We start from the raw sequence: 15,097 nt of genomic DNA on the forward strand, positions 1-15,097 counted from the left end.
TTAAAACCTGTTAACAGTGAACAACCTAAGGTACAACCAAAATGGATTAACAAGTAATCTGAGAACCCACCAGGGAATTTTTTTTTTTTTTAAATAAAAGACCAGAATAATCTCTTCATAGACTACGGTCCTTCATTTGGCTGTTAGGCTTTTCTACCAAGAATACCTTACTACAGAAAAGTTTCCGAGATAGGCGTTCACATTCTGCAGTGTGAAAAGCTTTACTTTAAGTTAGAACAGTATAAAGTTAAATCAGACTGCAGATTGCTTCCTTTTATTTTTTGCTCATATTCAAAGTGTAGGGAAAAAAAAAATCTTAATTCAATGCATAAAATAAAGCGAGTATCCCTTAAGAACCTCCTCCAAGTTTTACTGTGAATACAGACGTAACCCATAGCGCACAACTTCTCATCTGAAGTGGCAATGCTGGGTTAAAAGCAGTCTGCCAGCGAAGCCTCTCACTCTTTTGTAAAGCGTTTCTTTCAGAACATTCTGCACATTTTACAGCTGTTCCTCCACATTATACAATGAAGTGTAAGAAGAACTGCAGCAGACTTTGGATTTGCAAATTGAAAAGCAGCAAAACTGTTGGCCAGTTAACAGTGCTTCATGCTTCGTTAGAAAATTTGCTAATTTAAACCAATTAGCCAAGTAAGTTTCACTTATCCCTGCTTTAAAGAAAGACTATTTAAAATACCAAGTTTTTTCCCTACGCCTATTTTAAGAACCCAGATATAGCCTAAACATTAAATACTTGTATATTCTTATAGTTGGCTGTCTAAACTAAGCTTTAGAGTAATCAACAGGTAAAAGATTTGCTGAGTAGCTTTAAAAGTTGCAAACCCTAATAGTTGTACATGTTCCATGCCTAAAGTATGTCATGGATTATCCTGTTTATTTGGATCTTATTTAAAGAACACCCTATTGTCTCAAAATCATTTAACTGTGCAGACAGCTGGCCTATTCAAACAACATGTTTTATTAGAATTCCTCTGTCCTTCCTCCTCCATTCTTTCAGATGGGTACAACCACATACTGTGCTTTGCCTTAAGCATGTAAGCTCTTCAAGGCAGGGACCATCCATAATTCAATGCAAGTAAAATAGCCAACACAATGGGATCCAGATAATGTTTGAAACTCCTAGCATCTACTGTAGGACAATTTGCTAGCTTGGACTGGCCTGATTTTTTAAAAAAAAATCCTTTGGAAGCTTTCTCCCAGGCTGAGGGGTTGGTTTAAAGTTTACTGTAAAAAAAAGTCAAGAGTTGCACATGTGTTTTAATTGTTTACATGCTAACGGTATTTAAGATAAAATACCATTTCCCTTTGGAACTTCACACAAACCAAGATTCACATTTTATGGAGGATCCCACTGAGCAAATAAAAATCCTCCATGCTTAAAGACATGACAAAACATGCAAAAATTCAAGTCCATCCCTTAATAAAGCAGTACAGATTTTACATAGCAATAAGTGGCATTTTTGTTTTTGCTAGATACAACTTACTCTTATTCTAATAGGACATAGGGGGGGTTAGGGGGGAAGCAAATAACACTTGTATGAAGGCACTGGACTTCAGCTTCTGGTTTGCATCACACTGGATATTCCGTGTGGCAAAGCATGTAAGAAGGTACATAAAGATGCAAGAGCTTTCTGCTAGCTAAGGAACCTGAAGATACATTTAGCATGAAAAACAGCATTGCTGTGCTTCTGTACACCATAGCAGATATTGAACCAAAAAAAAAATGTGTTACAAGGGCTTTTACTATGCAAAGCAGATCACAAGTACAAAACTAACAACCAGCTATTCCCAGTATTGTTCAAAGACCAGCTTAAACCAGCAGGCTCTACAACAGCATGCTCCATCCCCCTCACCTTATTTACAAAAGAAAGGCTGCTTACTATACCAATTACCTCAGTAAAACACAGCTAAGGTTTCTGAAGAACTTACCGTTGATTTCGAAAGGGAACAAGCTGCCACTTTTGTTCAGCTTCTCAGATGAGTACTGAAATCAATCAGAAAAAAAGTTTTAACTGTGTGAAAGAGCATACACCTCAAGGAAACGGCATGCAGTTTTCAGTTTCCCTATATGTGCATTTAGCAACGTCTTTAAAAGGATGGGGTTTTACTGGGTATCTTGAATAAATTCCTGAACAGCTGATCTTTCGAAATAAAACCTCTGGCATCCAACTATTTGCAATGTTTTCTGATATATTGCTAAGTATCAAACTGTTTCAGGAGCTGCAACACTACCCCATGTGAATAAACTGCAAAATTAAGAGTGATAATTCACACTTAATGAAAAAGCTTTGATCCAATTCTCATTTCAGCGGAGAGGAAATTACAGGCTGACAACTGGGTTTCCATTTTCAATCTTAAGGGTAAAAAGTAAAACACTTCACCTTAAACTAAGAGACAGGAATAGCTTTATCTAAATTAAATATACAAACTCTTAAGGGTGCCCAGAATGAACATTGCTCAGGTCAGGCTTTACTAGTATTTTACATTTTCTTAAGAATCAATATAGCAAGATGTTTTCTTATTTCTTAAAGTACAAAAGCCATTAAAAAATCTTTCCTATCCAAAAATCATCTTTTGCAGACTAACAGCTTTTGAAATCACAGTTTATTGGTGATGGTTCACTACTCAGAAACAAAGTAAAAGCCATGCTTAAAACAAAGTTTGTACATAAAGGGTTTGAGAATTTTAATTATGCTTTGTCAGTAGCATCTGCACTGTGAGACAAGTTTGTATGCAGAATGTTTTCCATTTTCTTAACTAATTTTACCTAGAAGAATATTACTACAAAAGCATTCTTAAGGGGTCCCAGACAAAGAATGGAGCCTGCTACCCAGCCTCCTATAAAGGAGTTATAAATGGCTTAAGGCTCCATCAGCGCCCAAGGGCCATTATTTATTCCCCCATCACCACCTCAGGATGGGGAGGAAGACTGCTTTAAAAAGAGAGCAACACACTTTATGTGAACATTGTTTTTTGTGTATAGCCAAAGAAGATAGCATTGTACATACACTTCCTTTCCAGATACAAAGTCAATTTTTAAACAAACATCCTTGGGCTACAAAGCTTTCCTTTCTTGCTCTACAGCAACACAGAGTGCTAGTGACAACTTTATATCCTTGAGCCCACGTACAAGACACAAATGCTAAGCTACGGTAATGTTCCCTTGCCATTATTGTTTTAGAGACAGGAAGTAATGGGACAGATGAAAGGATCATAGAATCTTAGAATTGTTTAGGTTGGAAAAGACCCTTAAGGTCATCAAGTCCAACCGTTAACCTAGCACTGCCAAGCCCACCACTAAACCATGTCCCCAAACACCACGTCTACCTTTCCTTTAAATACCTCCAGGGATGGAGACTCAGCCATTCCCCTGGGCAGCCTGTGCCAGTGCCTGACTACCTTTCCAGTGAAGAAACTTTTCCTAATATCCAGTCTAAACCTCCACTGGCACAACTTGAGGCCATTCCCTCTCATCCTATCGCTTGTCACTCAGGAGACGAGACCGACCCCCACCTCACCACAACCTCCTTTCAGGTAGTTGTGGAGAGCAATAAGGTCTCCCCTCAGCCTCCTTTTCTCCAGGCTAAACAACCCCAGCTCCCTCAGCTGCTCCTCACCAGAGCTGTGCTCCAGACCCTTCACCAGCTTCCTTGCCCTCCTCTGGACACGCTCCAGCACCTCGATGTCCTTCTTGTTTGTAGTGAGGGGCCCAAAACTGAACACAGGATTCGAGGTGTGGCCTCACCAGTGCCCAGTACAGGGGGACGACCTTTCTTGGCCACCTGGGCACACTGCTGGCTCATGTTCAGGCAGCTGTCAGCCAACGCCCCCAGGTCCTTTTCTGCCAGGCAGCTCTCCAGTCACTCTTCCCCAAGCCTGTAGCATTGCATGGGGTTCTTGGGACCGAAGTGCAGGACCTGGCACTGAGCCTTGTTGACCCTCACACAGTTGGCCCTGGCCCATCCATCCAGCCTGTCCAGGTCCCTCTGTAGGGCCTTCCTACCCTCCAGCAGATCAACGCTCCCACCCAACTTGACGTCATCTGCAAACTTACTGAGGGTGCACTTGGTCCCCTCATCCAGATCATTGATAAAGATACTAAACAGAACTGGACCCAGTACTGAGCCCTGAGGAACACCACTTGTGACCAGCTGCCAACTGGATTTAACTCCATTCACCACAACTCTGGGCCTGGCCATCCAGCCAGTTTTTTACCCAGCGAAGAGCACGCCTGTCCAAGCCATGAGCAGCCAGTTTCTCCAGAAGAATCCTGTGGGACACGGTGTCAAAGGCTTTACTAAAGTCCAGGTAGACAACAACCACAGCCTTTCCCTCATGTGCCAAACGGGTCACCTTGTCATAGGAGGAGATCAGGTTAGCCAAGCAGGACGTGCCTTTCATAAACCCATGCTGACTGGGCCTGATCCCCCGGTTGTCCTGCACATGCGGCGTGATGGCACTCAAGATGATCTGCTCCATAACCTTCCCCAGCACCAAGGTCAGGCTGACAGGCCTGTAGTTCCCCCGATCCTCCTTCCAGCCTTCTAGTAGATGAGCATCTCATTTGCTAACCTCTAGTCAACTGGGACCTCCCCGGTTAGCCAGGACTGCTGATAGATGATGGAAAGTGGCTTGGTGAGCACCTGCGCCAGCTCCCTCAGTACCCCTGCGTGGATCCCATCCAGCCCCATAGACTTGTGTGTGTCTATGTGGTGTAGGAGGTCACTAACCATTTCACCTTGGATTATGGGGGCTTCATTCTGCTCCCTGTCTTCCAGCTCAGGGGGCTGGGTACCCAGAGAACAACTGGTCTGACTACTAAAGACTGAGGCAAAGAAGGCATTGAGTACCTCAGCCTTTTCCTCAGCATTTTTCACTATGTTCCCCCCTGCATCCAATAAAGGATGTGGATTCTCCTTAGCCTTCCTTTTGTTTCTAATGTGTTAAAAGACAATAAAAAAATGTTTCTATAGTAGCAGTAGCTGGATTAAGTTCCAGTTGGGCTTTGGCCCTTTTAATTTTCTCCCTGCATGATCTCATGACATCCTTGTAGTCCTCCTGAGTTGCCTGCCCCTTCTTCCAAAGGTCATCAACTCTCCTTTTTTTCCCCTGAGTTCCCGCCAAAGCTCTCTGTTCAGCCAGGCCGGTCTTCTTCCCCGTCAGCTCGTCTTTCAGCACATGGGGACGGTCCAGTCCTGCACCTGTAAGGTTTCCTTCGTGAAGAATGCCCAGCCTCCCTGGACTCCTGTGCCCTTCAGGACTGCCTCCCAAGGGACTCTGTCAACCAGGCTCCTGAACAGGAAAAGGCTGCCCTCCTCATGTCCAAGGCAGCAGTTCTGCTGACCCCCCTCCCTCCTTACTTCTCCAAGAATCAAAAACTCTGTCATTTCGTCATCGCTGTGCCCAAGACAGCCTCCAGCCATCCCATCACCCACCAGGCCTTCTCTGTTCACAGACAAGAGGTCCAGCGGGTGCCTTCCCCAGCCGGCTCCCTCACCAGCTGGGTCAGGAAGTGTCTTCCACACACTCCAGGAACCTCCGAGACTGTGTCCTCTCTGCTGTGCTGTACTTCCAGCAGACATCTAGTAAGTTGAAGTCCCCCAGGAAAACAAGGGTTACAATCATGAGACTTCTCCCAGCTGCTTATAGAATATTTCATCTGCCTCTTCATCCTGGTTGGGGCTCTATAACAGACTCCCACCATGATACCTGCTTTGTTGGTCTTCCCCGATTCCTACCCATAAACACTCAATCCTATCATCACCACATCAAGCTCTAAACTGTCAAAACACTCCCTAACATACAGGGCTACCCCACCACCTCTCCTTTCTTGCCTATCCCTTCTGAAGATTTTATAGCCATCCATTGCAGCACTGTAGTTGTGCGAGTCATCATGTTTCCATGATGACAACTATGTCATGGTTTCCCTGCTGCACAACAGCTCCAGCTCCTCCTGTTTGTTGCCCATATTGTGTGCATTGGTGTAGATGCAATTCAGTCGGGCTATTGATCCCGCCACCTTTTTGCGGTGAGAAGCCCTAATTCCTACGTGACCATAGGACAGGACAGCAATCAGGTTTTTAACCTTTTTTTAAATCAGCATCTGCATATGAGACAAACCATTTGATTTTTCCTTTACATTTGCACCTGTAGATATGTTTATAACTTCCTTTTAAAGAAGGTTAAGTAAACAGCAGAAGTCCAAGTTTTAATTTCCATCAGATTTGCAGTTAATTAGCCCTATTCAAACCATCTGAAGTCTGCAACTTGACAGCAGAAGCAGCAGTCACTTTTACTAGTTTCCTTTTCATAACTGTAGGTGCGAGTTATATAGCAGACATTTAAAAAAACTAGTATCAATCATTTACTCTAAACAGCTACTAAGGTACCATATAGAACACAAGAGCACATTAAGATAATAACAGTTACATTGCAGCTGTCCCTAAAGGAGAAATACAAATTAAAGAGACTTAAATATAAGGTTTTTCAGCAAATTCCTCCCTCTCCAACTTTCCCCAAATGAAAGGCAATACCAACCTCATCAACTATCAGGTAACAGCTAAGGAAAATACGTTTTTGGAACAGAATTCCATGTCTGAGTCTTAAAGCTAACGTATCTTAAACCACATGTAAAAGGACAATAAGAATGACTTAATCATAACATAATAGAGATGTTTAAAAGACTATTCACACAGGCTGAGATCTTAGATGCTCAGAAGGAACAGAACCTCAAGGACAATCCCATGTAGCAATTACTAGATTAATATCTAGTTTTAACATATTTTTCAGCTAAATGCATCTTTAACAAGGTCCTCTTCATGAATGCCTGAGTTAGTTACCTGAACTTTAACCACCTTAAAAAGCCTTGTCCATGAGGTAGAGACTAAATTACTACATCTTTAACGGCTACAAAGCACTGAAAGCATTTTTCAAGGGGGGCATGGAAAAAGTGGGATCACATACACACAGGCTACCTGTATTACAGAGAATGACTGCAATGTTTGTAATGCAGACAGTAACCCCATCCTTATAGCTGTTTCTGATCAGCTTCTAGTGAAGTCACAGAATCACAGAATTGTTTAGGTTGGAAAAGACCCTTAAGGTCATCAAGTCCAACCGTTAACCCAGCACTGCCAAGTCCACCACTAAACCATGTCCCCAAGCACCACATCCACACGGCTTTTAAATACCTTCAGGGATGGGGACTCAACCACTTCCCTCGGCAGCCTGTGCCAATGCTTGACTACCCTTTTGGGGAAGAAGTTTTTCCTAATATCCAACCTAAACCTCCCCTGGCACAGCTTGAGGCCATTTCCTCTCATCCTATCCCTTGTTACTTGGGAGAAGAGACCGACCCCCACCTTGCTCCAGCCTCCTTTCAGGTAGCTGAAGAGACCAGTAAGGTCTCCCCTCAGCCTCCTCTTCTCCAGACTAAACCACCCCAGCTCCCTCAGCTGCTCCTCATAGGACTTGTGCTCCAGACCCTTCACCAGCTTCCTTGCCCTCCTCTGGACACGCTCCAGCACCTCGATGTCCTTCTTGTAGTGAGGGGCCCAAAACTGAACACAGTACTCGAGGTGCGGCCTCACCAATGGCAAGTACAGGGGCACTATCACCTCCCTGGTCCTGCTGGCCACACTATTCCTGATACAAGCCAGGATGCCACTGGCCGCCTTGGCCAATGAGCACACTGCTGGCTCATGTTCAGGCAGCTGTCAACCAACACCCCCAGGGCCTTTTCTGCCAGGCAGCTCTCCAGCCTGTCAGTGCTCAGTTCTATGAGAAAGCAGACATATTACAACTACAACTTGTTCTCTGAAGTGATCATTTATACAGAATCCTGTTAAGTTACAGGAAAGTGCTAATTCTTTGGAGATAGAGACCAAAACCCCTCACTAAGAATCTCACACATGACATCATATGCAGAAAAGGGACAGTAACCTGCACCATTTCCAGTAAAAGCTCAAGGCACTGAAATAAGGGGTGACTAAAGGGAGAGTAAGTAAATAATCTCCTTTATGATATATACTTGGCTTTCTATAAATGAAAGTAAAAAATACTTGGGAACACTATCTGTTAGTGTATTTTAATGATGCTTGCAAGTCCAAAATTAAGTAGACTCTATTGGGCTGTAAATTGTTTCCAGGAGGAAGGTTCTTTATATTTTTATCTATACAGCACATGGCCGAAGTCCCACTAGATATTACTCTAAGAGGGCACTGAACCAGTTTATCAGCTCTCCTGAGTTGGCTACGCTCTACCCTCCCCCATTCATTCCCTCTGTGCTATCATTTACCTGAAGCTTCCGAAATGAAGAGCTCTTCTTTTAATGATTATACTCAAGAAGAGACTGCAGTTGCTAAGAACCTGGACAGGGAAGTCTGCTATTCTAAGGAAGATATCCTTCACACAGAGGATAAGGCCAAAGTATTCAACAAGGTCATTTTCCTGAAGAGGAAACTGAAGAGGTCACGCATGTCCGTCTTCCAACTACTGCTTTTTGAACAGACATTAAAAAAGCCACCAAGCTCTGATACCTCTTGAGAGCTTTCCAGAGGGAAAAAAGAAAAGCACATTTTAAAGATAGACACACACAAAACAACGAAACTACAAGTTTCACCTAAGGTTGGAATTGTTTGCTTCATGCAAGAAAGCGGGTCTCTTTTGAAATGCTTATTCAAAAGTAGAATCTCTTTTGTGCATTTGGAGAGACTATGCTCAAAAGGAAAGGAATTGCGTGGTATGACATTTAGGACAGCACTGGAAGTTTAAATTGGTTTACTGAGTCTCAGCAGCTGCTCTTTCATTAAAATATTCACTTAAAAAGACACCTAGTCTTGAACCGAGTAAATGGAAGAGGGACTCAAGTGAGACTGACAATGAATTATAATTTACATGACTAATTTAAGTGTTCTTTGCTAGCAAAAACCCAACTGTAACAAAACTATTTCTGGCTATTCTTCTACATACACTCCAATCTACTACATTAAGAACTTCACAGCCTGTGCTACCCTCCTCATGATTTTCAGAATGACTTCTTGATCTTCATAATTTTAAAATTAGTTTCTTTAATTTCAAGGCACTTTTTCCAGTTTCCAAGTATATTTGAATTCCTCCAATTTATCAGCATTCTTCCCAAATGACAGGAAAGCCAGTGTTTACTATTCAAGTACTAATTTAACCACCACCATACAGATGTGACTTTCATTGTTTGAACAGGCCATGCCAGACCTCCATCTCTCTACCAAATATCCTCCAAATATGACTAGATAGAAAGTAGTAAGGAGAAGCATTTGACCTTTTCTCAGAATGTGAAGAAGTAATTAAGTCACATCTTAGACTCAGCCTTCAAGTCTTTCAGCTAGTGGCTTTCCATCCAAGGAAGTCAGCCCAATTCTAAGTCTTTCAGCACAAGTCAGCTTCATAAAAATTAAAAATAACCGAAACCTACATGCACAGAAGGGGTTTATAGTACAGCTTCTTCCTTCCACAAACACTTGTCTGGAGATGCTCGTATTTCTTTAATACCACACCTTAAAGTCTTGCATCTCACACACTGTTACTTCACAAACCAATACTAGCTTCTAACACGAATATCAAAAAAGTGCAAGCTTAGCCAGAACATACAGAAAAACTCTCAAGACTCCTAAGTTAATACTCAAGAGAACTATGTTCAAGGAACTAGAGACCAACTATTTGACTTAATGATGCTGTCAACTCATGAAAGCCATAATAAGCCCACAGAACATCTCACTGTAGTGAGGTAGAGTCAACCAACCAGCGATACTATTCTACCTTGTGAGCTACAGTAACCACTTGAGATGAAGCAGGAAGGTTGTCCCAAGCTTTTTACAGCAGGAAACCCAATCATTTGTTTTTTTTTCCTGAAGGCAGGTGCAGCACAAGACTGTGCAATATAACTGAGCATGCACTGGCCAAGTGAAATTACACCAGCTTGGAAAATTATCATGTCATTTAACAGAGCAGTAAAAGAAGCTACAGCCAGTACTTTACAACATATTCAGGCAAAGGGTAAAGAAAGCTACTTGGTCATCATACAGCTTACACAAATGAAGAAGTGTACTATGTCCTGCACATGTCGTCTTTATGCCCAGCTTGGCTACCTGACAGGTAAATAGCTTTGAAAGAGCTATTCTTTCTTTCTTTTATAACCCTTATTTATGAGCTGCATTACAGAATAGCTTTTCCCCAGCTATTTTATCTACTTGTGCTGCACTGTAACGGCGAGCACTTGTGCAGATGCACTGTAAAAGGTATCATGAAACTGATAAGGGTTAACATTAACCCAGGCAAGAAAGGGTAGTCTTAATCCTCAATCAGCTCAAGATCATTCACCACATGGTCCCACAGAACTCTGTGCCAGCACAAGCAATGAAAGGTACAGGCAAGATCATTTCAGAATTGCTCTAAATTGCTGTTGCTATTAGAAGAAACTACAGCATTAACCTGAATTTTCCTTGCCAAAAAGTGTAAGTGTGCTAGAGCTGATTCAAGACCCCCACTAGCAGTCTTTTTCCCTTATTACAATTTAGCAGTTCTCTTCACTAGTGGAAGAAGCGTACTTCGTATTATCTTAGGTTCATGTTTTAGTCAGGAAGTCATCATTTGCTCCCATGAATCTTTTTCAGTAGGGACAACCTAGTTACACGCTTTTATTCACACTTGCTTCTCCATTTCCACACCTCACTTCATGATTTCCACTGTTTGTCAAGCTGCCACCGTGTACAAGCAGAACCTGTTCCTGGCCTCAGAACCCATTTTCTGCAAGAACTAAAAGCATTTACAAAACCAATTACTATCTGATAGATTAAAGGAGGAGAGGAGCAGAAGGGTGGGGACAAAAACCTCTGATGAGACATCATCTGCCATTTTCCAATCCACTTATTCTTTTCCATGCTTTATTCCTGTCCTTATCTGTACTTAAAATAAAAACCAACCAACCTACAGCACATTACAGCATGCCAACACACTCTTGTATAGACTCCACAGTGCAAAAGCAGTAATACATCCTTCTCTGCTCTTACAAGTCTCTGGTCCAAAACCTACAGTGACTATCAGCAAAAGGACAGCTGAGCTTCCAAATTTATGCAAATTTTAGTGCTCAAAAACTAAAAATTGCAAGATGCCACTACAAGTTTAGAGGCAAGCACTGCTACTGGTTACAGGTCATCACTGGCTCACACCCAGGCCCAGAGTTTAGTTACAAGTGATGAGTTTGCTCATTCAAGAATACAGCATATTCTGCTACAAACTGCATATCCCAAGTGCTTCATCAAGCTTGCCAAAATAAATGCAAGCTGAGTAAGCACTTCTATTTGAGAGTTAACATCATTTGAAGACCTTCTGTCTGGCTTTCAAGAATAGCACATATTTAAGGTGAACATAGTAAAACCAAGTTATTAGAAGAAATCTAAATGGACCTGTTACAGTTTTAACAATAAAACCATTTGATTAACATCTACTATTAGACATCCTTACTAGACAAAGTCTTGGACAAAAGGTCAGGCAGTTCACACATGAGAACTGCATGTGCTTGTGCACAAACTCCACGGCATTCAGGATATGCTTCACCTGGTTTGGGCTGGTGAAATAAGGAAGCAGTTCAGCTACAAGTTCCAACAGAGGCAGAATCTTACTGTTAAGTAACTGAACATGCTTCAGGTTCAATACTTGCATTATTTATTATTTAAAAAAATAACAGAACTAGAGTTGAACAATACTCCGACATTTAGTCAATTTTTTGGGGTGTCCCATTGGTACCCTCAAGTTTGACCTACAGAAGGGTGCCATTGCAGTTTAAGTCAGTGAAACAAGGCTGGTGCACTACATGAAAAATATGGTCTCAGGGTTCTCAGGTGGGCACCCAAAATTGACCCGAGACTATTTTGCATTACTCACTCTGGAGTAGATAGTATCTCATTTCACAAGTCAGATGTGAAGAGAATAGATTCCTTAGTGTCCGAATAGCATGCTCAAACCACACTATGAACCCACAGATTAAACCAGCAGAAAATAACTCAGTAAATACTACGAAACTTTTCAGAGCACCAGGCATCTGACACTGATAAAGCAAGGGTCTACCAGCATCAACAACAGTCTGGTAGTCAGTAACCTGACTTTCAGTTCAACTGTATTTACCTGATGACCTGTTCTCCTTCTGCCCAGTGCCGATAGTTACCTACATGGTGGTCACTGATTTTTGTAATTAAATACTGTTGGCACATATCAAGCACTTGGCTATAGAAAGTGAAGAAAACTTCACCACATACCAGTACTTGTGTTTTTTGTTATGGAAAAAGGAATCATGAGAATTTTTGATAATTCTTTTCAGTTATCGGAACACTATTTTGTGAAGAGAACAGGCTTTTCACTAATTATTTAAAATGAAGCATTTAGAATAAGAAAGCATCACTTCAAGACAGACCATACACTGAAGTTTTGCTTTCCCCCCCCCTTACAACTCTCATCCACCTTGCAAACCAGCCCTAACAAACAGCTGAATTCTGACTGATCTACATTCTTGAATTTGTTATATAGTTTTGAGTTAATCTACTTTGCATTTCACATTTATTACATGTTATTTTGGTAGATCCTTACCAGATTAATATTGTACGTTTTACACGTCAGATCATCCAAGCTCTGGTTCTGCAGCTTTTCTGTTATTAGTGTTACCATGGTAGTTGTTCCTTTTCCACTGATCACACAGAAGTGTTGGAGGCTCTTCAGTCTCTTGCTTCAATACTCATGAGCCATTTCTGTTTTGGTAGAGTCTTGAGATTTATGCTTCCATCTTATTGCCAAAGTTTATTTCCAAATGCTGTCAGTGTATCATGACTGATTTTCTGTAAAATTGGGGCAGAAAAAGGAAAAAATCAGAAAAATTCTTGTGTAAATCATAATTAGTGTTGTAATAACAGGACTTATGTTTGGACCATTCATTCATATAAGTGTACCACTCTGTGACCAATGCTTACAATGATTACCTGTCTCTATTCATGAAAGAATACCCCTACTGAGATTTCATTGATTATAACTTCAGAAGGAAGACTCATACATAGTAAAGATCAAGATATTATTTGGCTGCTTCCCACTACTAAATTGATACTACCTAGGATTTTTATCCAAGGCAGAAGGAAAGACTTAAGCTTTCCCTCATTTAAACTACTACTGAAGTCTTAGCAAGTTGTACTAGAACAGCATATGAAACATGCAGATACTTACCATACTGTCCTGTACGTTTAACACCATTTGCCATTTTAAGACATTCTATCATATTGTTTCATTGCTAAACCCTTCTTAAAAGCAGAGTGCAACAGTGGGTAGCTCAAACACTATATCCACTTTCCAAACCCTCAGTTACTTTTAATATGTTCCCTGTGTTTTTTCTTTTTTAAAGGTTATGTAATTGTTACCTGTCAGCAAGCACCAGATCTTAAACATGTAAGCAGGACAGATTACCATACACGTAAAAGCATCACTGACAGAAGCTTAGATGTCTTTATTCTGTGAGCAGTCATCTAAATCAAAAGCACTAGGTTCACTGGCTGCCTCTTTCTATCCTTAACACCCTCTACATAATTTCTCCCCCCCCCCCTTCCCTCAGCATTAGTAACCCTTCACTGCTGCAATATTACTCCTCACTGTCTTCCAAAAGTCTTTATTAGCTGGTTGTTTTTACCACAGCAAATAGTAAATGGACCTCTGTTTTCCTCAACTCCACCTCATTCTTCTAGTTCTCAAGAACCAGAACAAAACCACGGGACTTCAGCTTCTTCATTTTTCATCTTCTATCACCAAGTCTTTCAGACTCACCATAGCTTTCAAATTCACTTCCAGTTTTCAAAACCAAGTCTACATTAGTATTAATTGTTATTTCTTCACTCTACCTTCAAACTCCCCTTTCCATAACTTTGCCTTACTGTATTAACAAAGACATCTTTAGTGACATGCACTAACCATTCTTGGTTACGATGTTTATGATTTAAGTTGGTTAAGCGTATTCAGTGACCACTTACAGAATAAAAAAGCAAGATATCTACACACAGATATTTCCAAATTTAAGCAACATGCACCTAGGGAAAGAAACACTGATGCTGCTAGGACCAGAAGTTTACTTCTATTTATTAGATTTTAAAGTCTACAGTAAAAAAAAAAAAGAATAGCAGAAAGTAGTAATTTTAAATTAACATTTCCATAAAATATTGCCTCTTTTCCACACTGCTACTTATCAGCTGTTTAAATAATCAGTAGTAGCAAGGAAAAAAGCCACTTGAGTCCATGACTCATGTTAAACCCATTTAAAACTAAGATATTAATAGTATTAACGGTAATGTTAGATTATCTTTTAAACCTGTTGCCTTTGAGTACATCCTCAAATATGATTTTTGTATGCTATCCCTACACTATTTCACCTTCACAGAGATCTGCTACATACAGCCTCCCTTAGCCTGAGGGCTGTCCCATAATCATAATTTCTGTCCATCTTTTGACCTCATCCTCATCTTATAGCAAATAAAAGTAGATATATGATGCTTACATGTGCTCCTCAACCATAAATAATGCTACCCAGGTATCTGGAGACTCCACTGGTCTGTTTTTACTGAATGTATCCTGTCTTTCAGGAAAGCACCCAACAACTTGAAATATGTACCACATCTTGTTCTGAAATGACACCAAGTCAAATATAAAATGCTCAAGTTCATACACCCACTGGTAAAAGTTGCATATACCCTTTTCAATATAAGCATCTGCCAAAGCAAAGTGTGGTTCATGAAACACTATGCAAGTTTAAGGGCAAGTTTGTGAACAGAGCAGTAGAGTAGCACGATCAAACATTGTAATGTCCCTTTTAAACCTGGTGAAGTTTAAACTAGATCTAGAAATCCAGAATAGGAGTCAAAAGAAAGAATGATGGGGGGGTCAAAAATTGTCCATATACAGACTGAAAATATACTGAAGCCGAGTAGCTTAGTAACTGGCACAAAGACTTGCAGATTCATTTTAAGGATTAAGATTTCCACAACTGAGGCTACTGTTAAGAACCAGTGGGAAAGTT

General features: G+C 41.0%; 1 protein-coding gene across 3 annotated transcripts in view; it reads right to left on the minus strand.

Moving 5' to 3' along the window:
- Window positions 1-15,097, minus strand: part of FAM53A (family with sequence similarity 53 member A) — a 76,453-nt gene that overhangs the window by 41,185 nt on the left and 20,171 nt on the right. For all 3 annotated transcript variants that reach the window (XM_087737800.1, XM_087737798.1, XM_087737799.1), the window contains exons 2-3: window positions 12,640-12,884; window positions 1,951-2,005 (exon numbers count right to left, since the gene is read on the minus strand). In XM_087737800.1, the coding sequence (XP_087593926.1) occupies window positions 1,951-2,005; window positions 12,640-12,717 (133 nt within the window). In that variant the 5' untranslated portion in view covers window positions 12,718-12,884. The remainder of the gene's footprint in view (window positions 1-1,950; window positions 2,006-12,639; window positions 12,885-15,097) is intronic.

The sequence above is a fragment of the Nipponia nippon genome, unplaced genomic scaffold (assembly GCF_047370975.1).
Source record: "Nipponia nippon isolate SJK-2023a ecotype South Korea unplaced genomic scaffold, ASM4737097v1 scaffold_6, whole genome shotgun sequence".
Classification (NCBI taxonomy): Eukaryota; Metazoa; Chordata; class Aves; order Pelecaniformes; family Threskiornithidae; genus Nipponia; species Nipponia nippon.